General features: G+C 44.1%; 1 protein-coding gene across 26 annotated transcripts in view; it reads right to left on the reverse strand.

Moving 5' to 3' along the window:
- The window catches only part of LOC119704331 (LIM domain containing preferred translocation partner in lipoma), a 330,317-nt gene that overhangs the window by 172,226 nt on the left and 134,170 nt on the right, over window positions 1-23,921 (reverse strand). For all 26 annotated transcript variants that reach the window (XM_038145382.1, XM_038145377.1, XM_038145361.1 and 23 more), the window contains one exon: window positions 8,181-8,293. In XM_038145382.1, the coding sequence (XP_038001310.1) occupies window positions 8,181-8,293 (113 nt within the window). The remainder of the gene's footprint in view (window positions 1-8,180; window positions 8,294-23,921) is intronic.

A 23,921-nucleotide genomic window follows, 5' to 3' on the forward strand; every position in this document is an offset into this window, starting at 1 on the left:
ACCTCAGCAGGGCATCCTTCAGGAACACACAGAGACGGGACTGCAGGGCTGAACTGGAGGAATTTGCAGAGCCAGAGACAGGGGGAGGAAGGAGCAAGCAACTCAGGAGCTGAGGAGGAAGGCCAGACCTTCAAGGTGACAAGACAGGAGGCAGTTTCCATGGCAAGAGAGAGAAGTGGAGATGGAGAGGGAAGGAGCTGTGCCTCAGGACTGCTGAATGAAAGGAGTTTATAAAGCACCTTTATCACTAACTGGCTTCAGCAACACTTGGGAGTTGCTACAGCTTTCCCAAACATTTCTATTTTACTTCTCTCACCATTAAAACCAACACTAAAGCTGTCACATGATGTTTTCCAGATGCTTTTCCTTACCTGTTGTGTGTTAAAGCTAATCAACATCCTGCATTTTAATCAGCAAATCAAACTGGAAAATACAATTGTGGAGAATCGTCCTTCAAAGATGGAGTTTTATGGTAGCAGACACTTAAAATCATGTCTGGAACAAATTCCTTCATCTCTGGCTGCAACATTTCTCACTGGTATTTCTACCATCTTCCAGCTTGCTCAGTCACTGTGCCACACACTCCTCACAGAGGCAACATTTTCTAACAACAAAACCACCCTTTATGGCAGCTGAAGCTGTTTTTCACCAGTGATGGAAACTGAAAAACAGAGACAGGAACCTGCATTTTAGCCACTTCCATTCTTGGAAATTAGAAGCTCTCACAACTTCTCCATATCCACATCTCATTGCTGCCAGATAAAATTTTCATCAAAAAATAGGATGAAGTTTGCCCTACTCTTTGAAAAACTCCAGGGCTCTAAAACCGAATTTAGGCCACAACTGGATTCCCCAAGCAGTAGAGTTCTATTTCCTTTTCTCTTGTTTGGCCAAAGCTCCTTTCTACACTGCACAGCATCAGAGAGCTTAAAGCACCAGACCCAAGGTGGGAATCTGACTCTGCTCTGTCACATTCCAGACTACCACTATGCCCAAGATGCATGGAAAGACTGACTTTCTAAACCACCTTTTCCAATCCCAGACAGCTTCAAAGAAGTGGCATAATAATTTGTCTGCTGCAGTTTTTAGCATTCCTTCTTGTTTCTGACCGTCTCTTTTAGTTTTGCTGCTGCATTATAGTTCCCTAATGCAACACAGACTACCCAGGAGCTGAGACAAGAGCAACCCATCTTGCAAGAGGTTTTTCCTAGGACCTGTTAACCCAACAGCAGACTTGAATAGCACTCAGATATGGGAAGAATGGAAACTTCTTCTGCATTGGTCATGTTATCTCACTCTGTCACATCACACAGCTCATCTGCTTTGATAGGAGAATTCCCACATCTTCATTATCTTTTTATTTTCCCTCTGCTTAAATAATTCTACCTAGATACAATGATGTATTTGCTTGCTTTTGGTCCTTCACCAGCCAAGCTCTGACAGAATAATATTTCCTGCTTTTTCTGCATGCTCTCCATGCCTCCACTATTACTTTCCACATTCATGTCTCTATTACCCATGGGTATAATCCAGGTTACAGATTAAATTCTCTACAGGTGTCAGCTGTGGCTGACTCCATCATTTTCAGTGTGACAGTGTCCCTCAGAGATGTGTCCACAGGACCAAGGAGACACCCACCAGGGTTTGCAGTCTTGGGCATAGCCCTGGGGGAGCATGGCCTTCTATCTGGACCCAAGCTGGCACATGTGCCTCAACCTGGGATGGATTTACCTTGATCAGCTCCGACCATCATAAGCAGCAACATTTCTGACCTTTCTGTTTCCTCTCATGACTTTTTAGCAGATCCCATACCTGTATTTACACCTGATCTGTACCAGGCTTTTGCTTTCTTCTGTTCCTCCACCTCATCACCTGCTGTATGGCAGATTATCAAAAGCTGCCCTGTTTCATCTCTGAAAGCATCTCCCAGCCTCAGCCACAAAGCTCCCCTGCCAAGGAAGGCACAAGTGTGCAGGTCCTGGCACATCCTGTGTGCTGGGTGACTGTATTAAACAATAACGTAACAAATACATTAAATAACACAGTAATAAGCATGATGAAAATAATGAGCACAGTTAACTGTTTGGGTCCTTGCTTACTTTGTAGTCCTTGCCGAGAGGTTCAGCTATTAAAGGCTGTGTTGCATTATAACATTGCCAAGATATTAATAGCCAGGCAGGGAGATGAATGGCAAGCTCACACTGCACAATTAAAACTTTTCCAGTTTACCCTTTCAGTAAAATTTGTGGTTTATAATAAGCATCTTTGTCTATTCTGAAGAGAGTAAGAATTGGAAAGTTACATGGATGGGAACAGAGGTTCATTAAAGATTTAAAATAGAATGTGGTTTGGCATTGTAAAATAAACATGTGTATAAGATGGGATGCATCAAGAGCTGCCTGAAAGAAGTGCTCAGTGCTCCTTTTCTCTTGTGATCCTGGATCTACTCCTCATGCTACCCACATAAAGAGAGGAAAAGGCAGCAGGGATAAAACGTGGATGCTTGCTTCCAATAATGTGAAAGTCTGCTCTATATCCCCACTCATGATTCATTTCTCATATGTGTATCTATAGGGTGTAAATATATATATACATATATATAATAAATGCATGCATTTTATCTCTCATGCATCCCAATATTCATCAACATATACAGATGTTATATTACTGATTTTTCTCACCCTAGAACCTAAATCCCCCTATTATAGAGCAAACACTTATTGACTTGTAGAGACCCAGTGAGCATTTCAACATTCAGAGAGCATACATGTTCTTTGTTTAAGTCTAACTTATAGCACAGCACATTCCTGTTTGTCAAACACACAGGGAAGGCAGGAAGGAAACAGATAAAAAGCATTCCTGCAAAGCCAAGGTTTGAGTAAAAGGGTTAACATTACCAGGTAATTTATTTGTACTGTTGGACACAGCTTCAATTTAGATAAAAGGCAGATGCTTATCACATGGATTTTAATAAATCAGGTTAGAAGCCACAGAAATCTGTAAAAGCTGGATCTCAAATGGCAAACAATGCACACAGGCTGTGGCTTCATTTACAGAGTTTCTGGGAGCTACTGATCCCACCTGGAGTCAGGAAGCCCTGCCAGCAGTGAGAGCTGTCCTGTGGTACCAACATTCCCTGCCAGCAAGCACCTACAACCAGGCCACTAATCCTGATGATTAACAAAATCTAGCACTAGAGGGAGGCTGAACACATGTTCTGCTCTCTTTGGCCTTTTCAGCTTCTCCACACATTAAAAGGCAGGTGATTTAAAGCAAGCCCAGCACCAGCAGGCAGAGCCCAGCCTCTGAACAGGAGATGAGCTATTTAAGGCGGCAACCCCCAATGGCAAAATTCATGCTCTTCCCTCCCCAGCTATTTGCCAAGATGTGCACCCTAAATTCAGAAATATATTAAAAAAAAAAAAAACAAAACAAAAAAAAAAAAAAAAAACAAACCAAAAAACCAAAACCAATTCCTGTGTCCTGGCTGTTCCTTCAGCCAGTGAGTCAGAGCCCACAGAGGCACCGCCACCGCCGCTCGCGGGGAGCGGAGTCAGACACAAAACACCTGGCAGCCTCTTCCCCAACAAGGATGAGGCTCTCGCTTCTCGCACCTATCAACACATTGCCACCTTCTCCCAGCACTGAGGAGAAGTGAGACAGGTCTCCTCGGAACAGCCTTGCAAAGGAAGGCGCACACGCCTCCAGAATGCGCTGCAGCTTTTCCCCTTCCAAAACTCCTTGGCAAGAGGAATTCGAGCCCTTTGGCTGATTTTCTGCACATCATAACAGGACGATACCATTGGAGAGTTCAGCAGCTCTGAATGTGGGCATAGTTCCCTGCCCATGTAGCTGAAGCCCTGCAGCCCCTCCAAACATAGATGGTTATAACAAGAATGGGTATATTAAAATTCTTTATATTGCACTTCATACAACTATTCAAAGTCTGATTTTTTTCCTCACTTTAACCCCCAACCTAAAGCCACTTCTTCACGTCTGCTTTGATATATCCCAAATTGTTCCTATGTCCAGGCACTGATGGTTTTTAGTCATTAATTTGCAGTTATTACAGTAATGAGGCCCTGGGATGTAGCAGGCAGAATTGCTCTGGGACATAGGAGATCTCGGTCTTATTTTTAGCCTGCTACTGGTCAGCCTGATGACCCAGGCAAAGCACTTTCCCTGCTCCAGCTTCCTTATCAGGAAGAGAGTGGTATTTCTTTTGTCAAATGTTTTGTGGTCTGTCAATAAAAACCACACTGATAACAGCTGGGAGTTGCTGGGAAAAAGGTGCCATCCCAGCTAACACAATCCTCTTCTATGGAAGCATCTCAGATCCCAAAAGAAAATCAGACCCATCTGCAGATGCAGCACTTGCAGGTGAAGTAGAAGACCTCTAAATGGATGTTTTCTCAACGTGGCCCTTGGCAAGCTGGCAGCTGAGGGTCACATCTGCTTTGAGCCACCCAGACCCTGCCCCAACATGAGATGCTGGGCTCTGACCCTCCCCTTTAAAGAGAACCAGAAACCAGAACCAGACATTTCAAAGCCATAGCACCCATGACTCCTGGGACAGCCTTCACGAGGACAGGGCATGGGACAGAGACTGGCTTTTCACACAGCCCTGCAGCCCTGCCTGGCAAGGAAGGAAGGAATTGGCAAAGCCGTGAGTGAGGGTCCCTCTCTGTGAGCAAACAGGGTGCTGCAGAGGCGGCTGATGAGAATTTCTCACTTTGGCTTTTCCTGGCCTGGGCAGATGCCTGTTTTGAAACTAGAAGGCAAAAACATAATAAAAATCTGTCTCACTCCCTCCCAGATCTATCTATTTCCCTTTGACAAACAGTGATTTCATTTTTCTTCCCGTCCAAATTTTTTTTTTCTTTCTCTTTCAAACTGAGCCCAGGCCAACGTGGCAAAAGGCTCTTTGCTCATGTCCTTATTTGTCAAACACGCCACCACCACGCCCTCACCACCATTCTGGGAACAAGTCCTTGCCTTCCCCCACTGCAGCTGAAGGGGAACTTCCCAACACAACTCTTCCCCCAGCCCAAACACACTCTTTTAAAAATAAATATTGCCTTTGCCTTTTCTTTCCTTTTTTTTTTTGTTTCTAAAAAAAAAAAAAAAAAAAAAAAAAAGGGCATTCCAGTTAATAAGAAAAGAGTTTAAATTTCCTTCCCCTTTCCTCCCCACAACCCTGCTGTGAATATGAATATGACAGATCTAGATGGGAAAACAGAAACTACAAGAAAATGCCAGATCTATCACAAAGGTACTTTACAGCCCTCCTCTGATTTCCATCAGAGCATAAGTCAGATACTAAAGTACCTTTTTGGATCAGATCCTAAGTGGCCAGTTCTACTGTCCAAATAGAGATCCAGAGATAAACAGTTCTATGAAAACTGGGTATTATTTTAACTGCTGCTCTTAAGCTACAGCTTAAACTGTAATAAGCTGTACAGCTTTCAGCCCTCTGGTAACAGTAACACACAAACTGATAATAAACTGAACATCTATCCTGCTGTCCTCATCAACTTAACACCTAGTATAAAAAGCTTTACCTGGAGCCCCACAGCACACATATTTTATAAGCTGTCATCAGCACTGCACCATCCAGAGAGAAATTTCTGATGTAAAACGGCTGATTTGATGGAACAGTGGAATTTCAAACTCTGGAGTAGATCTGGAGGGCTCTCACCAGGTCCACAGGGGCCAAACCACCCAGACAGCAGCCTCAGGTCTGGGCAATGCTCAGGAACTGGGTCTGCTGCTCCAGCACTTATATTTAGCAACAGGGAAACTGAGGCATGGAAATTAAATGGTCTGGCATTGGAGAGCAAAATCAGTCTCTTGGAGCCCACTATAACACATGTTCATGAGATCCCTGATTCCAGACAAGCATGTCCTCACAGCAGAAGGAACACAGACACCATTTGTTCTGCTCCTTTAGCACAAGAATGCCTGTCCAGAGTTGAGAAAATTACTGTGTTCGATGCACAAAGGCATTGGGCAGCTTTCTTCAGCACCACCTGCCCTTTTCCTCCTCTCTTGGGCTTTGCATCTTGCTTCAGCGTGACTTTTGCTGCTCCTGGAAGATAAGGAGCTGATCTTGCAACACAAAACCCTGCTGGCTCCTGACTTTAGCCCTGACTTTTGCCTGCTCCTGATCTCCTACAGAAAAGGGAAGGGAAAAGGGAGAGGAACCTCTCTGATCACAGATGAAAGACAGGGAAAGGCAGGGAGCCCTCTTTGCTGCATAAGAGTACATTTGGGGTGGTGAGGACTGCTCAGGTACAACTGCCAGGCTCACCTTCCTCTGAGCAGGATTCCATGCAAAGGAATCCTGCTCTAACCAAGCTCCTGCTAAAACACAACACCGAACTCAGCTACAGTCCCAGTTTCCCCAAGCCAGAGAGAAAGGGTGTGACAAATAGCAATTCCATGAGTTCAGAGGCAAGAGCTGTCCTGCTGAGTGGTTCTTTCCAAGGGGCACATCCCCGTGACAGCCTCGAGTGGCTCAGGGACACTTCTGGAGCCATGGCAGGAGGGAGCTCCTTTCAATAAACACACAAGGCCCTCTCCTTGGGTGACCTGGGAACAGGGAAGCCTGACCCTGAGGAATCCTGTGAGGCTCCACAACCCCTTCCTGCTACCCAGGCTCCTGTGCAGGCACCATGCAGGCAGTGCCCTGCCTCTGCCAGGAGCCTGCTGCTCCACGGCTTCCCAGGGTGCTCTGGAAGCTCCCCTGCTCCCATGGGGGCAACTCTTCTCAGAGAGATAAAAGACAGAACAACACTTGCTGGGGAATTACTTCATTCCCCCAAGGCTGGGAAAAGCCATGCTCTGCACTTGGCAATGTCCTGACTGCTGCAGCCTTTCCTGGCAAGGGAGAACACAATCCCCATTAACCCCTTCCTGCTCAAAGGCTGCTTCCAACACTGAGCCCATTGCAGGAAAGGCTGAGGCTTTGCCATAGCATCTGAACACTCTTGCCACCTTGGGCAAGAGATCCCAGTAAGCCCATGAGGGAGAGGAATGTTTTGTTTTTCCCAGGCACAAAGCAGACAAAGTGAGTCTAGAGTTGAGAGGGTCAAAAACTAAGTCAGGTCCTTTGAATTCTCTTTAATGCCTGCCTGCTGGCCTACTCTCACGTTCAAACCCACCAAGGGATACAGGACTGCCACAATCTTCCAGGGCCATCAAGGGCAGCCCCATGTCTGTGGATGTGTGGTTACACGACTCTCAACAGCCTCACACCTAGACCATGCTCTCTTTGTTCTCACTACTTCTTACAGAAGGCTCTTCCAGATCTTTGGAGCCCCAGGGCTTAGAAAATGTTTAAATACCAATACGGAGGTACTTCTGGCAAGCTCAGCCTCTTCTATTCCTGCACCAACACCCACACAGAGCTGAAACACAGGCTTATTCCCCAAAAGTATTTTGAATTTGCAACCAGGCCCATCCTCAGCCTTCCTTTTGCTCAGCTAACAATCAGCTCCTCACTCCTTGATCACTTTGACTGCCTTGTCCCAGAAGCCTGAATGCATTTCTACAGAATGTGCCTGAGCAAACATAAACCTGGCACTCCAGGCAAATACTACAATACTGGCACAAAAGTGTTCATATCTTGCAAAGGTGTCCAAGGTCTGTCCATATTCACTTTGGACATGCCACCATCACCTGATGCATCTTAGAAGCTGTATTTTCGTCCAGGTGGCCAATCTAGAAGATCCAAGCCAGCAAAAAGAGGGTAAAAAGGGTCTCAATTACATCACTGTAGCCTGGGCCAGGGCTTATTTGCTTCACTTAATTTTAGGCATCTAAACAAAGCACTTTCAGGATCAGATTACTGCCCTAAAGTCTCTCCACAGTCCATGGAAGGAGATGGCCATTCCAGAAAACAATTCATTCTGGGAAGGTTCCACTCCCATCCGCCATCACAACGACATAAGGCAATTAGTCTCCTAATTCAAGCCGGATGGGAAAAATCCTTTAATAGCCCAGCAAGTTTTGAATGGAAATACTCCCTGCTTGGGAAACACAGCTTGCTAAAGCTGACTTTGTTATTCCTGACCCATGATGTTTAACCAGAACTTTGCCACCACATTACATTATCATTCATTCATTTCCACAGTTTCTGGATCAGATCTGCACAAATGACAAAATTCTTGTCTTCTTACCTGTACATTGTAAGTAACATCATCCAGAGGGGGTGGGGGGGGAAAGGCACTTTGTGATGATGTGATGTTCCCAAGGTCATCCACAGGAGGGGGTGGGGGAGGAAGAAAGTCCCCTAGGAGAGAGAATGGGAGAATTTAGACTCAGCAGCATTTCCCCACATCATGACATGGATGATCAGGAGAAACTCTGCAATACTCTTAGCTCTGCCCATCGGTTTCGTGGCACAGGACATAACACATTATTTGACCATTAAATGCTCAGCTTCACCCCTCACTGCTTCAGGAAATGGCTACACAGCTCAGTAACATTGGCAGATGGCTTAGGGGTGCTCAGATTCCACAGCAAAAGGTGATGTGCCACAAAGCCCAAACAACAGCCACACCAAGCAGCTCCACAGATCCAAGTCACATCTCAAACTACTCAGGTAACCACAAAACTTGCACTAATGAACACCCTGTGTCTAACCTTGCAATGGATCCCATCCAATTCACTTCCCTCTTGTGCTAAACTATGCCAGCTCTTCTTGATCCCCATAAAGACAGCATCAGGTGCTGTCCAAAAGGAGGGTTTCCCTGCTGCAGAAGACACACGGAGGGCTGGAGCTGGAGTCCAGAATCTAGGCCAGCCCATCTCCTCCAGCCCTGTTGCTAACAGGCAGATACACTCTTTGCATCTTCCTCTTCCTATAGGGATGAGGAAGCTTCACGTAAAGAACTGCTGGGAAGATCACAGGTTCTTCTCAGTGACAACAGCCACATGATGGGCCAGGTGCAAGCACACATGAATCCACCCCTCTTAACTCTAGATTTTTACAAGGGGGCTGATGTACAAAATTTCTAGAATACAACTTGCTCATGTTTATCTTCCAGAAGTGCTGATGGGAAGACAAAGCAGCAAATACTGGCTGCGAAGCCACCCAGCTTAACATAGAGATGGGAGGAATTTCATGGGATGTGGGACCAGAAAGGAGAAAGAAAACAAAGACAGAGCAGCAGGCAGCAGGACACCAAGCTCTGAAAGCACCTCCTAATGGTGGAAAAAGAGCATTTGCCATTAGCACTGGATTTGTCTCCAGGGGAGGCAGCTGCCTGCAATTTGGACCACTTCGGTATGTTTTTATTTCTTATGAAGATTGATGTTGCAAGTAGAGCTGTTTGCTGTTGGCTCTTGTACGTGCAGCATCTGGGATGGAAGGTTTCAGATTAATAAAAGTGTGATATCTCACATATATAAGAACTGCTGCTTTTGGAAGGAAATATGAGCTCCCTGCTTGACCCTTCAGATCTCCATGCAGCATCACACTGCATTCAGACCAGAGGCTCTCAGCACCACCCCTAAATGCCAAGGAGCAGGCTCCAAACCACCCAGGAAGGTGCTGAGCCAAACTCCTGTGACCTGCAGCCTCCTGGGCCACTTATGCCCAGGTTTAAAGCCCTAGGCTCAGCCCAGACCAGGCCCAGGCACCCGCTGGGCAGCACTGCCAGCACAACACTTTAAGCCCTCTGCCATGGGAAGCAGATCGGTCTGCAGCCCTTGAAAGTTCTTCTCCTCTTTTTGAATCACTCTCTGAAAGACACAAACTTCCCCTAGGACTTTCAGATATGTTATTTAACAGGAAAGTAATTTCTTCCCATTTTCCCCAAAATGAGCATGGATGGGACTCAAAAACCCCCTTCCGAATCCCAAAGAAAGTATTGTCCTAAATACAGATGCTCAAAGACAGCTCAAAAACAACAGACTGAAAACTAATTTAACAGAATCATGTTGCTCCAATATATAAAATCCCATGAAATGCACTGGCTCACGCTATTATAGAGTTCAGGATTGATTTTTTTAAAAATTATGCCCAATAATATCTGCAGTATCCCCCTCATTGCCCTATAATTAATCCAATATTTTATTTCAAATCACGTGAAATGCAATACAAAATAAAAAGAAAAGTAGAGAGATTTTGAAATTAATATCTATGGGGTTAGTTCTAAAAAATGCTGGGATATTTGAGTGCTTCTTAAACTTTTCTCCTTTGCTCTGTAAATGACCCTCCAACCAGCCAACATGAATTTGCAAACAAATTCAACTCCAATGAACACAGACTTCTCAAGATAATGCTTTAGATGATGTTTCTCAGCCACTCCTGGCTCCGATGCTGAAGACTGATCTCCCTGCACAGCACATTAGTCAGACACTCTTGCTTTATAACAATCCTTCAAAACACCTAAGGAAAATCAAGGTAGAGAATGTGCTGGAGGAGATGAGACAGGGAAAGGGGCAGGTTTTCTGCATAATCAGAAGTCCGCATCTAACAATGAACCATTAGAACAAACATAAATAAAATACCATTTTTGCCCCTTTGGAAGACCCACTACTCTTGAAAGAAAAAAAAAACAAAAACCATTGGCAAGATTTTTCAGAAAAGGAGCAAAGGACAAGAGCTCTCTCCTAGAGTTTGGAAGAAAACACTTCTTTGCAGTAGGAGACAGCTGGCTCTACCACATCCCAGCCCAGCTCTGCTGACTCCATCCTGTGTTAGATAAGCTGCTGGCTCCACTCTCCCCACAAGTGGGAAGGTTTTTAGACTGGGAAGCAGAGAGCAGATGCCTGATGAACTGGGGGGACCTTGCAGATGTTTGGCCTTTTCCTGGTCCTCTGTGAACAGATGGACCTTTCTCCTTCACAGCTTTAGTTATTTATTCTGCCACTGCGCCTTCCTCTTTCCCACACAGCCACAGGACCCAGCGCTGTTCCCACTGCACTCGCGGGAGAATATTCCCTTGGATGCAGAAGGGAAAGCTGTCCCTGCTTTATTATTATTGTTGGCATTGCTGGAAGTCTCCCTCCAGCAGAGAAGGAAGCATGCAAAGAGCAAAATCCATGTCCTCAGCAGCATATGACTCTAGATGATGTGGGGAAGAAATATGTCTGGGTTTGAGGGAGCAAAAGAGGAAAAGAACCTGAAAGCCAGCTGACACTCCCTTCAGGCAGTGTCCCTACAGTGCACCTTTGGGGCCTTCTCTCACCACCAGAGCTCTGCAAGTCAGATTTCACTCACTCAGACCTGGGCAAGCTGGGGCAGGGGGCAGAAAAGTCCATGTCCAGGTGGAGCACATCACTGCCACCCACTGCTGACCATCTTCAGTGTCACAGAGGGAGGTGGGAGCCATCTGGGCAAGGGAATGTCCCTGGTCTGCACGGATGAACCAGCAGCCACAGCAGAATGGGGCTCTGGGGTTACCAGTTAACCATGGGCTGGCAGAGGACACATCCCACCATGAGCACTCACCCTCTCCTGACTGATTTAACCAGGTTGTCCCTCTGTGAATAAAGGATAAGATGGGCAACAGGCTCATTAATATTGATTATTGTTCAGCACCAAGACCAGCATTTGGGTTGACTTTCTCCTGGCATCAACCTGAACACTTGGATGTATTTCATGTTATGAGAGTGACTGCACTGAGTTCTGTCAACAGAGAGGTATCAAGGCACCTCCAGAAAGCAATTTGTACTTCAAGGCAGGCGAAGAGACTTGCCTTCCAATGGCAATCACTCCATGGAAGTAGGAAATCACGCCAAGACACAGCCTGACTTCAGCTCTTACAATGAGAAATCTCGGGCCTGTTACCATATGTTTAAGAAGAGAAAATAAACAGTCCTTGTTGCACCAGCTACTCTTTCCCCCTTCATACAGCTGTGAAGACCGTGAGTCAACCTACGAAGGAGCTGTGCAGTGAGACAATGCCCAGCTCGGTCATTTCAGATACGGCGGCGCAACGTGCCGTGAAACCACAGCCCTGAGCTCCTCCCTCAGCACCCGTGCAGCTCCTGCGCCGCAGCAGCACCCATGCAGCTCCTGCTCCGCAGCAGCACCCGCTGCAGCTCCTGCGCCGCAGCAGCACCCGCTGCAGCCACCAGGGATGGGACTGCCAGCCTGGTAAGAGAAACCCCACCCTCGGGCCCACCCCGAGCAATAGAAAAACTGTATGTTGTAAATACAAGCAATGAGGCAGAAATGAGGTGAGTCTGTCGTGGTTATGTTGGGAAGCAATAACAGAGCCACTGGCAGAAGTGATGCCTCCCGGGCCCCAGCCTGGCTTCTATCAAATCTGTACCATTGTAGATGCACTTGCAAGGTTTTACCCCTCTCACCCCAAAATTTCCCCTCTTACACATTCCAAAGAGCTTTAATAATTTCACTATTTTGCTTTTAAGTACACAAATATAAAATTGTTCAAAGCCCTAACAGACACCTACATCAGCACAAACCTGTCAGGGTGAATAGAAACTCACAAAATTTTTGCCACTGGCTGCCTGATGCCTTCTGGGTACAAGTACGAGCTGACAAAAACATCCTGCCTCATACAGCAAACACCATTCTCACTTACAGGCTAACCTTTAAAATTTTAAGTGCACTTCATTTTTTAGCTGGATCAGGCTCATGTCTCAAGTCTTTGTTTTCAGGAGATATATCTGCCAGCCAACAAATGAACTGTAGCACAGTAACTGCCTCCCTCCTTGACAGACACAGTTGTTTAGACATGAAGATTTGTGACTTTGAAACTTGTAGACTTGAAGAAGGGCTCACATGTTTACTAAAAGAGACACTTTGGGAGAAAAACACAGAGAAACACGAAAAAGCAAAACACCATAATTTCCAGAAAAATAAGTTAATGAAATTATAAGTTAATGAAACCTATTAAACCTAAAAAAACTGGGCTTACACTGGTCTTCCCAGATCTCTGGCTGACATCTGAGGACACTATATGTCAGAGGCTGATTTTAATTTCATCCTTCCCAGCAAAAATAACCCTTTCTGATTATAGTCTTGATAATTTCTGATTCTGAAGCTGGTTCAGAATCAGTTTGAATCACCTGAGAAAAGTTCAGCCCTGACTCACAGACCAGACTAAGGATAGTGATGGAGTGAACCCCCACTGATGTATTTCCATTGTGTCTCCATTTGGCAAAGTACTGAGCAGACAGAGGCACTGCTCGGTCAAGTATTTACCTTCTACTGCAGAAAGCCAAAGCTTTTGACATTGAAACAATTGAGATTTACACCTAAACCCTAATTCACTGAGCACTAGGCTAAAATCCTGTTGATGGAGGCTGCCATGAACCTGTAATCCACAGTGACCACTGCAGGAGCCTGCAGAATATCCCAGTATTACTACATGGTCTGGGAAATTTCCTACTGCAAAGTGACACCACAGGATTTTATAGAAAACTTCAGCTAGATGTGACCTGGTGTCTCCTAGGTGTGAACATACATCTTACTAAGTTTCCCAAAGTAAACGTTTTCCTGTAGCATCTGTACTTAGCACACATCACCAGGCAAGGAAAACACACAATTAAAACCATGTTTTGGCCCCAAACATGTTGTGAGGAGTCACTGACACCACGTCAGTGCAGGGGAAACTGTTACATGATGACATACCAGCTCTACAATCCACCTAAATATACCACATTGACCTGTGATTCCGAAAATAAAGCAGCTCCATCAACCCAAAGCACTGTTTAAATTACCACTCTTACCAATCACTAATCCTACCATTTGAACTACTTGTGCTAATCAGCTACTGTATTAATAAGCATGAGGAAGAAAAAAAACCCCACACTGGCTAATTTCATCCCCAGCATTTAAAAAAGGAATACTGAGTCTGTCAGGTAGTTGCACTGAGAATTTACTTCACCACCTGCTAGCTGAAATATTGCTTTTATGGATTTACATTGTATTAAAAGGTCACTGGCTGTTTAAGTCTTAAACAGTTTTAATCATTCTAAAAGTCTCTTAACAGTAAGAAAAGGAAGCTCAGAACAAACAGCAGCAGGGATTCTAATTAAAAGGGCCAATTCATCTAATTTTATTTGGGGTTAATTATTCAGGATTCACTCTCTGATGTGTAAGGAATAGCAATTAGTAATTTTAGTGATTTGAGGAACATTGGAGGTGTAATCAGTTAAAATGAGTGAGTGTTTACAACACAAGATGTTGAATTAGTTTCTCCCAGCTGGAGAACAGGAACATTAGTCCCCTACAGTTCAGGACTATGCATCACAGTCCTGCTTAAAATATTCTCTTTAAATTAAAAAAAAAAAAAAAATCCAAACCCACCACATGCCAACAATCATCTGGTAATTTTGTTTACTACATGGAAAGTCAGTAGGAAATGTGTACCATGGCAGCTTACTCATCCTCACCTCCACCTTCACCCTGCCATCCAACTATTTAAATCCCTGGGATTCACTGGAAACAATTCCCAGCAATCTTCCTATCTGCACAACTCCAGTCAGACTACCACCCCCTTGCCACACACTGCCTTTCACCACAGCTGGCTGAGATAATGGAAGAAGCAGCCGGTGAAACTTTGAAATGTTAATTAACCTCAGTGGTTAAATATACAGAGGAAAAATGACCCTGCGATTAACTTAAAACCTCTAGGTACAATTCCTCCTGCAAATGCAAATCCAAAATAGCTCTGCTGGAATCGCTCTGGACTTCTTCCAGTGTTACTAGAGCCAGAATAAGGTACTAAAGCTTTCAGGAGAAGCAGATGAGACTCTGGTGGGGACAGAGGAGCCACGTGGGAGAGTGCCAGCGGGGAGATCCAGTGCTGGCTGCTTTGACATCCAGGTCTGAGCTGAGGCAGCAGTTCAAAAGCCATTTTTTACTCCCTCTCAAGAGATAACTGGGTTTTACCACCACTCAGGCATAGCCAGTGGGACTGGACCCCTTGCAAGTTTGTGCCCACAAGTTTGTGACTGTTAAAAGGAGCAGCACTGGCACACTATGTCACGCTCACTGCAACTGATGCAGCTTTTAATGAGCAACTTAATTTGGTTCAAACAGATGCTGTCTTTAGTGTCCTGTACACAGAGCTTTCACTCCAGCTCTGGTCACCAATGCAGGAAATCCCCTCCACCCCTTCACTCAGTACTCCCTGACCTCCCTCTCAAAAGACCCAAAAGGCAGTAATTAGCACGAGGGTAGGAGATAAGGATTCAGTTCCCCAAATTATGCAAAATCTCAGCTGCTTCACCACAGTGGATGCCCCTCATTGTGAAAACGATGGTTTTTTTGATGAGAGTGTTTCCGTTCAGCTGGTGGCTGTAGACACGAAGTGCTATCCCTCCTAGCAAATCCCAGTCAATGCTCCAGCAGCCCCAGTGGTGGCAGGGAGGAGCAGGCAGGTACAACCCCGTGCTGGATTGTCCTCCCACATGCACTTTAGCCGAGCTTCCTACACACCAGGCTTACAAGACATAAAGCACAAAGCCATCGACAGAAGGCTGCATTTTAATATTAAGCTTATTTTTCAATAAAACTGTGGGGCAGAGCACTCCATCTAATGCCCCATACCAACCTCTCTGCCATAGATGCGACTCACGAAAATACAACAGTCCTTTACTAAAGCTTAGTTAAGGACAAAAATTGAACTTATGCAAGAAACAGTCCATGGAATCTTAAAACTTCAATAAAATCCACGCTAAAATAGAACGCGGAAGAAGAACCGTAAGATTTAACAAAAAATCTCTAAACATTTCTCCCTGTCATAGACTTCTTTAAGGGCACTGGGGATGTCACTCAACCCCACTGTGTCTCTGTCCACTGGCATGAAAAGCTTTCCTTTGCCTTCTCTGCAATGTTTATTTGTAGAAGTGAGCATGATTTCATCTTACTTGTGCAGCAACTAGTACAATGAGATCTCACTTTCAGCTGCAGCTGCTCAGACCCAATAATGGGGACAAAAGTAATTCTGAATGATTTTTTTTTAAATGACAGAAAATAGAGGAGAGATTTCCATGTAAACAAGTCAAAATCAAGGCACTGAAGTCAGAAGAGAAAACCCTGTCCTGGAAAGGAAATGGGCTGCATTCCCACATACCATCCCTCTCCTCTGAGAGTGGAGGGTCCATGAAACAACTCAACAAGGGAAACACCACCTTACTCAGAACAAACTGGAAGAGGTTATCTATTTGTTTATTAGATTATGGTGTTGAATTCATTTGTTCATTGCTAAAAGCTTCGGACAAGAGTTGACATATGCCTTAATTTATTAGACGGCTGTTGTGAAGGAGTTGAAAAAATTAACTATGCTACTGGAGTAGGACCTCATTTTCCCTGGCTGCTGCTGCAAAGCACAGTGAAAGTGAGTCTGTTTATTTGGTCAGCCTTCTCCCCTGAGGCAGCAGACAGGGAAGATGGGGATCATGTCCTTAAGACACAACCTATCTTATCTTCAACCAAACCCTCTCTGTCCCTAGTGATGACATACAAAACACTGCACAGATCACAAAAAAAAACCAACTCTCAGAGCTCTTCACTGCCAAGGGACTTCCTCAAGTTTTGGAAGCTGCAGCCAACAGTTTTAAGCAATGCTGAATTTATCTTTGCCTATGCCTGTTTTTGTATTGTTTTCCCATTTTGGGGGTAAGTTGCAATCTGAGCAGACAGAGGAAACCCATGTGCTGCAGCCTTGGCTTGAGCCTCAGAGTCAGCAGTGGCCTGTGCTGCAGAACATCTGGAAGGACTGGATCCATTCTCTTTGCCCAGCATGCAAAGGAGAAGGACAACAAAACCCACTGCCATAAGCAGACCAATCCCGGAGGAGGGGGTCAACCTCCCTTCAAGATGTTCTCTTCTCTGAGTCTTCTGCTCCCCGTTTGAGAGACTGGAGCAAAACCACCAAGTGGGAAAGGCAAGCGCAGTGCTCAGATGAGCTGATCAAACAAATCCCCATGGACTAGTTTTCAAACTGGGTCACTCATCCTCTGGGTCCTCCCATCCTCTTTGCCACCCCTCCCTATGTCACACTTACAAACATCCAGACTTGGAAGATGAAAGCAAAATGTGTCTTCATCAAATGTGTCTCAGTTCACTGTTTACACCAATACAAACAGCACTGCAGTTAGCCAGTGCTACTCGGGAGCAGAAAAGCATCTATATTTTCTTTGTGCCATAAAATTAATTGCCTTCTAATTCTCTGCTGTAACACTGAATAGTAAATTATATCCTTAATCCTCAAAGATAATTTAAAATAAAATTAACTGTTAGATACATAGAAATCACCTCTATCATTTTTTTTCAAAACAAATACCAATGCTCCATATCCAAATTTTAGTGATGGACTTGGCAGTGTTAGGTTAATGGCTGGACTTAATGATTTTGTTTTTTTCCAACCTAAACAATTCTATGATTCTAGTTCCGTATATAAATGTATATACTTATATAGAGTAGTGGTGGTTTGGTTCCTTTCTCAGGTACCTACTAGGAATGTCCCATCTGATCTGGCTAGAACATGGAACAAAATCGGGATTAAAATCAAAAGAAAATAAAAAATAAGGAGGGTTGTATCTTTCCCTGGGTAGGAGATAGTACCTGGAGGTGCTCTATATCCTTTCTACGGTACTTTTTGGTAACAGAGAAAGTTGAGGAGAAAACAAACGATGCAGACTTTCTCTTCTTTGAGAAGAATTGTACACTAAAACACTGATTCAAAAGCTTTCTGGAACAAAGACCATTTTCCAACACCCTAACGTTACTATATCCACTTGTACTTGCAGTTATTGCCGCATTGTGACAAGAAATGCTTTAAAATTTACACTTTTGCGTAATTCAACAAAGTATGTTTTGAATGTTCAACAAAGTTTTTTTTCCTGGTTAGGGAAAAAAAACCACACTAAACTGACCTTTTAGACAAGTAACTACATGTATTCTTCCATATTCCACAAAATCTCTTACCAAGAACCACCCCATTCTTCTGTCTAGTCAGAGCCCAGAGCACTGTGGAGGGGAAAACAAGAGGAGACAGAGCATTTCCCATCAGGAGCTCCTTAAAATGAGCAAGGAAGAGGTGAATAACAGAGGTACAAAAAGGACTTGCCAAGGATGAGAATCACATTCCCATTCAGGACACTGATGATAATAGAATTAACTCCCTAGAGTCTTCCAGGCAGACTGCCTATCCTCAGAATACAAGAAGGGATTAACAGTGGCAGCATGGAATTTGTGCTGGTTTTGGGGCAACGTGGCTCCCATCCTGCATTCCCAGCAGGACTGGCCACGACACTGTAGTTACCCAAGCACACATTTTAACCTCCTGACCATTCTGAGAGAGCAGTCAATAAAACCAGCAGTTTTACTGTAACTCTGCTCAGCATATGGTGCCTCCCTTCCAGAGAAAAAGTATTAGAGTCTGGCATCAGCCCAGAGCAACTGAGAGGGTGCCCTTGCCTTGAAACACACCACACCAGAAGCACTATTTGCTGTAGAGAAACCTGGGTGAGACTGCTCCCAGACTGAATTAAAAGTTTTCTATTTAACTGACAGAAAACAAATTACTGAAATATTTGTGGATATCGTTAAAAGGAATGATGCAGAAGAAAATGAAAACGCTCTGCTAAGATTGTGGTTTTGTTTGAAAAGCCAGAGACTTTATTCTTAAAATAAAATGTTGTGGAAAAAAATGGTAACAAATTGTAGTAACATACTGCTACAGTTTCTAGGCTGGTCTTTGGAAATCTTCAGTCTGAGGTTTGGTTTCCCCTCAGAACAGCTACTGGGACAATTTTAGTTAAACAAAAAATTAAATTAGGCTAGGTGGGAAACCTCTCTCGATTTTCTTTTGTTCTAATTTCTTTTTCAGTATCGCTACAGGAGAGTGCAAATCTATCCTTTTCAGATTAATGATTGATCTTCATTCTAAATCCCCACTTCAATATTAATAACCTCTCAGAAAACAATTAAAATGGATATATTGTTTGAGTGTGTGCTCAGGGAGGATGAGAAGAGGATAAATCTTCTCTGATGATAAAAGCCTCTGTCACACTTGGAGGGCTGCTGGTGCCAGTGGTGATGGACAGTGATTGTCACCGTCGCATACACATCTCCTTGTGCTTCCACAAGCATGTGCCTGGAGCAGTGAAGGGCAAGGAGAGAGTGCTGAGCAGCACAGGAGAAGAGGGGATGGTCCATCTCACCGCCTACCAAGAACTCTTTTATCAGTTAGCTGGAAAGAGTAGGCCTTTTCCTCCATCAGGCAGATGCTGATGCAGGAAGAATGATTTCCAAGTTGACATTATCAGACAGTGCAAACAGCCGGAGAGCCACCAGGAAGGTTCATTGCTTGGAAATTATTTTAATGCACAGAAATGCCCGGTGTGCTGAGGCTTTATGATGAATCATGAAGCCTACGTCATTCAGAGCTGCTTATCAGCTCTGAGAATTTTCTAGCCAACGTCTCTATCATCTTCTTCATGAATCACAGCAAAGACAGTGCCCTGGCGCTGTGGGCTACAATTACTGCTTTTGCCTTTTTCCAGTCCCAAGTGAAGCAATGAGAAGGTCATGGTGCTGCTTGCCAATGTGGCGTTTTTACAGTGTAACAAGGGGAAAGCACATTCTCTGCCCTGGCAAGGGTGCACACAGAGATATTTAAGGGCGCAGAGTTTTCTTAGAGGATGGTCAGAGGGCTGGCGTATCTTCCTATGAAGACAGACTTAGTTGTTCAGCCTGGAGAAGAGAAGGCTCCAGGGAGAGCCAAGAACACCTTACAGTTCCTAAAGGGGGCTTACAGGAAGGCTGGGGAAGGACTTTTCACAAGGGCATGTAGTGGGGGAATGGCTTTAAACTGAGAGGATATATAGAAGAAATTCTTTACTGTGAGGGTGGTGAGAGGTTGTACAAATTGCCCAGAGAGGCTGCAGACTCGCCATCCCTGGGGCTTTGAGCAACCTGGGATAGTGGAAGGTGTCCCTGCCTATGGCAGAGGAGGTGGAATGAGATGATCTTTAAGGTCCCTTCCAATCCAAACCATTTGATGATTCTGTGATATGATTCTATGACCATCTTTGGCATAGAGAGACAAACTTGAGTCATGGCCTGAGTGTTCTCCTAGAGAAGAGCAGAAACACCCTCCTTTGGCGTTTACATGAAACCCAAGAGAAGCAGGTTTTGAAAACTCACACTGCAATTTTGTAATGCATGACTTGCTGCACGCAGTCATCCAAGGTGACTGCTTTATGCAAAAGCAAAGCTCATTCCTAGAGGATTTAAACAATGACAGTCAGATTTCCCTGATGAAAGACACTCAAGTGAGTAACAATTTCATTTAAAGAGAAAACACGGTATTTTTGGGCACCTGGGCTGTCAAGAAAACAAGAGGCAATTGAGAATGCATTTGAGAATGTTCTGAAAGTGGCCACTATTTATATTTCTACACAAAGGACAAATTTTAGATTTAAAAGTACAGGCATGACCTAGCTTTAAAATCCAGTAACCCATCAGGCCAAAAACCTAAATGGGGTGTTGATGATATTTTAAAGAATAGGACTCTCTACTTTCACAAGACTATGAGATTTCCTCCATATCCTTATCAGGCAATACCTATCACATCATGTCTTGGTGATTAGCATCTTGATTAAAACTTTCAAACTAGCCTTCTAAATCCAATGGAATTAGACACACTCGTACAAAAGACCAAGGCTAGAGCTCATTACAAGCACAGAATGGGACACTGTGACTGCAGCATTGATATCTGCTCCCCTCATTCTTCAAAATACTGCAGTTAAAATCATCTAACCAAGAGAGGTAAACAAAGGTGTGTGTCAGGTCAGCCAGCAAAACCTTTCAAGGCTCCACAGTCATCATGAGAAAGCAAATAAAAACTACTTTGGCTCTCGTTTACTATGTATTTAACATTTGCAAGAGAAAAATCAGATGACTGCTTAAAGCTTGGGATGATGCACGCCATATTCAAGCTACTCCTGAGCTTGAAATGTTGAATGTTTTATGTGGTTTGGAAATGGTTTAAATTCCCTGATGAATTTTTCATGCCCATACACAATTTAGCCTTTATCAAAAAGATCCCCTTCAATTATGTACTCTGCAGAAATTCTTTGGAAGGATTCTAGACACTTTTTTCCCTTTTTCTTTTTGTTTACTGTTTTCAGTTTGCTAAGGTCTGTATAAAACACCCTCACTTGGCTATGCCCACTGAAGTTATCTGCGCTTCACCCTTGTGCTACTCACAGAAAATCTCTCCATGCTCTCTCTCTCCATGACTTTATCTTAACTGTGGAGAACAGGAAGACAGAAGAGCACTGGGGTGAGGCTAAAAAGCTGCAAACCTTTGGATGGACCCAGCTCTTTGCTGTGCTGCACCACGGGGAGCTGTCCGTGGAGAGGGGCATCCTCTGGGCAGCAGAGCTGGCAGCAGGCGCGTCATCCCCAGTGCAGGAGAAACAAGCCTAATTAGAGCACTGCCATGTGCCAGCTATTCTTGGAGGCAGAACAGCCCCTCAGGAGCTGTTGCAGGAGAGCGAAGCGAGGACAGCCCTCAGACCACTCCAGCCCACATCAGAGGCATCCCCAGGAACACAAAGCCACCCTCTCCTGCCCTGCAGCCCAGGCTAAAGATACCCAACTGCTGCTGCTCTTGCTCTCTGAACACCTTCGTTATGCTGAGCACACATCCCCGAAGGTTCTGGGCATATTAACATAAGCCACCCACAAATATTATTTTAAAGAAGCGATTCCCAGAGTCCTCCTATTTTTGGAGAAGCATCTTAAAAAAGTTTCCCTAATATACTGGAACAGGCCCCATATTATCTCTTCATGAAAGGAATCCAACTGCTATGCTTCTAAATTCACTGGTAAGCAGTTCAGACTTCCTTTTATATTGTAAGATTTCCTTCCCATAAGACGCAAGATATATTGCCTCAAGGGAAAAACAGCTTTATGAAGAGGAAGCTACGTGTGCCAGAATTGTTCTCTTCCATTATCCATAACATCCTTTCTCCCTCCCATTGTTTTAATAAAGTTGGTCACCAGAAGAACCTGCAGCAAAAATGTCAATACCCTCAGAAAGTATCTACCTGCCAAAAGCCCCAAAGCACATCTGCTGTTCTGTAGGCTCCTTGATACTCAGAAAATCTGTTTTCTATGCATGCCACATATGCAGCGCTGATAGAAATGTGACTTTGCTAACAAACTTACTTTTGGCTGTTCCCACCAGAAAAACGTTTGAGGAATGGATGGCTCACCAGTAATCTCCCACCTACATGTATTTTTGTAGCATTTCATTGAAAAGAAGGATGAAAAGGAAAAAAAACTCGACCAACCAAAAAAAAAAAAAAAAAAACAAACCCAAAACAAAACAGAAAAAAAACAGAGAGAGAGGAAACACATTCAGTGGCAATCAGCATTACAAGGAAGAAAAAAAATTTAAAAATCTGCTGTCTGATGTTCCTACGTGTGATCCAGAGAAACATTCCCCTCCTGCATGCACGTGCTTGCATGCAGCAGGGGCTCAGTTACACTCTTAAGTTCAAGTGCATTCTTAAATGTTATGTCCCACGGGCCTTCACAAAGCATGTATCAAATTAGGCATTTGCTGGAATGCTCTGCTAAGCAAAAGGATTGGTTTATGAACTTTCCCCAAAGATTCTGCTGAAATGAGGCTAAATGGTTGCAGTGGTAGCTCTCAGGAGATCCCCAATTCTTCCCTGAAGCATTCATTTTGCTAGGATTTCCCTCTTGTACATTCAGCTTTGGGGAATCACTATGGGAAACTGGGAGCAGGGAATTCCCAGCGTTAGAAATTACAGTATTGCCCAGGGTAGCTGAAGTAACCACAAATCCCTCCCCACTGATTCAGATCCCACCAGAGCCACTGACATCTCTTCAATTTTCATTTAAAATCTCCTCTAGAGGGTATAATCTCCCCAAATTTAAGCAGAGGGAAATCCAGGGTTCCCTAAAATCAGAATCCACTTTATCTGGGACAAAAGGAATCTGCTTTCAGGAGGACTAGAGTTGCTAAAAATAAGCAAATATTCCCAGTGTTTCTGCACTCCTCTCCCTGAAGTGAAATGATCAAGAGGATTAATTTTAGAGTATGTACAGTTTCTATGTGAAAAAACCAAGCTGCATCTTAGCTTTTAAGCAAAGACCAGATGGAAAGTCTATCATTAGAAATGCCAAAGGGAGAATACGCTCAAAGTTCGCTTCAGGATGGAAAGGTCATTTCTAGTCATCCTTGTTTTAAATGTTCTCAGAAGCACTCAAGCTTTTTGTAATAAGATGGCTTTCTTTTAGTTTATCAACCTGATTTCCTTCAAAATAAAATATAAAGATATCTCCAAAATAAAACAAAAATTGCCAAACAAGACAGAAACTTGAAAGGCAGGCGCCAGCTCTCTTTTTTTCCTCTCCAGAGCAAAAGAGTCATTAAATTTTTAATGAATTACTGTTTAGTTGACAAGAAATGCCACAAAAATGACCTGCTGATTCCACCCAGGGGTATTTACTTAGAGCTTCACAGGGAGATTTATGAAATGACAGGCAACAGACGACGTGTCAATGGAGTCTGAGAGGCAATGCTTCGTTCATCAGGTACCAATGTCGATGAAGAACATGTCAAGATGATGAGAAATGGATCAGGTTTCTCCACTGTGTTAAAAGCAACATCCCAAGCCCCCAGGGAGGGCTTTGTGCAGCTGCCCCATACAAATCCACCAGCCCACCTGCACTGAAAGCATCATGCTCCTGATCCTAAGATCTGAGCAGTTCAGTAAGAACCCCCTTTGGGCTTTAAGATGCCTTCTTAACATTACTAGCACACACAGGGTGACTAGGAAGTGACAAAATTGTGATCAGTGACATTCACTGGAGTCAATAGGGTGACCTGAAGATAATACAGTGCTTCCAGTGTTACTCCACTTGCTAACTCATATGAGAGCTACAA

This window comes from Motacilla alba, chromosome 9 (assembly GCF_015832195.1).
Source record: "Motacilla alba alba isolate MOTALB_02 chromosome 9, Motacilla_alba_V1.0_pri, whole genome shotgun sequence".
In the NCBI taxonomy this organism is placed as follows: domain Eukaryota; kingdom Metazoa; phylum Chordata; class Aves; order Passeriformes; family Motacillidae; genus Motacilla; species Motacilla alba.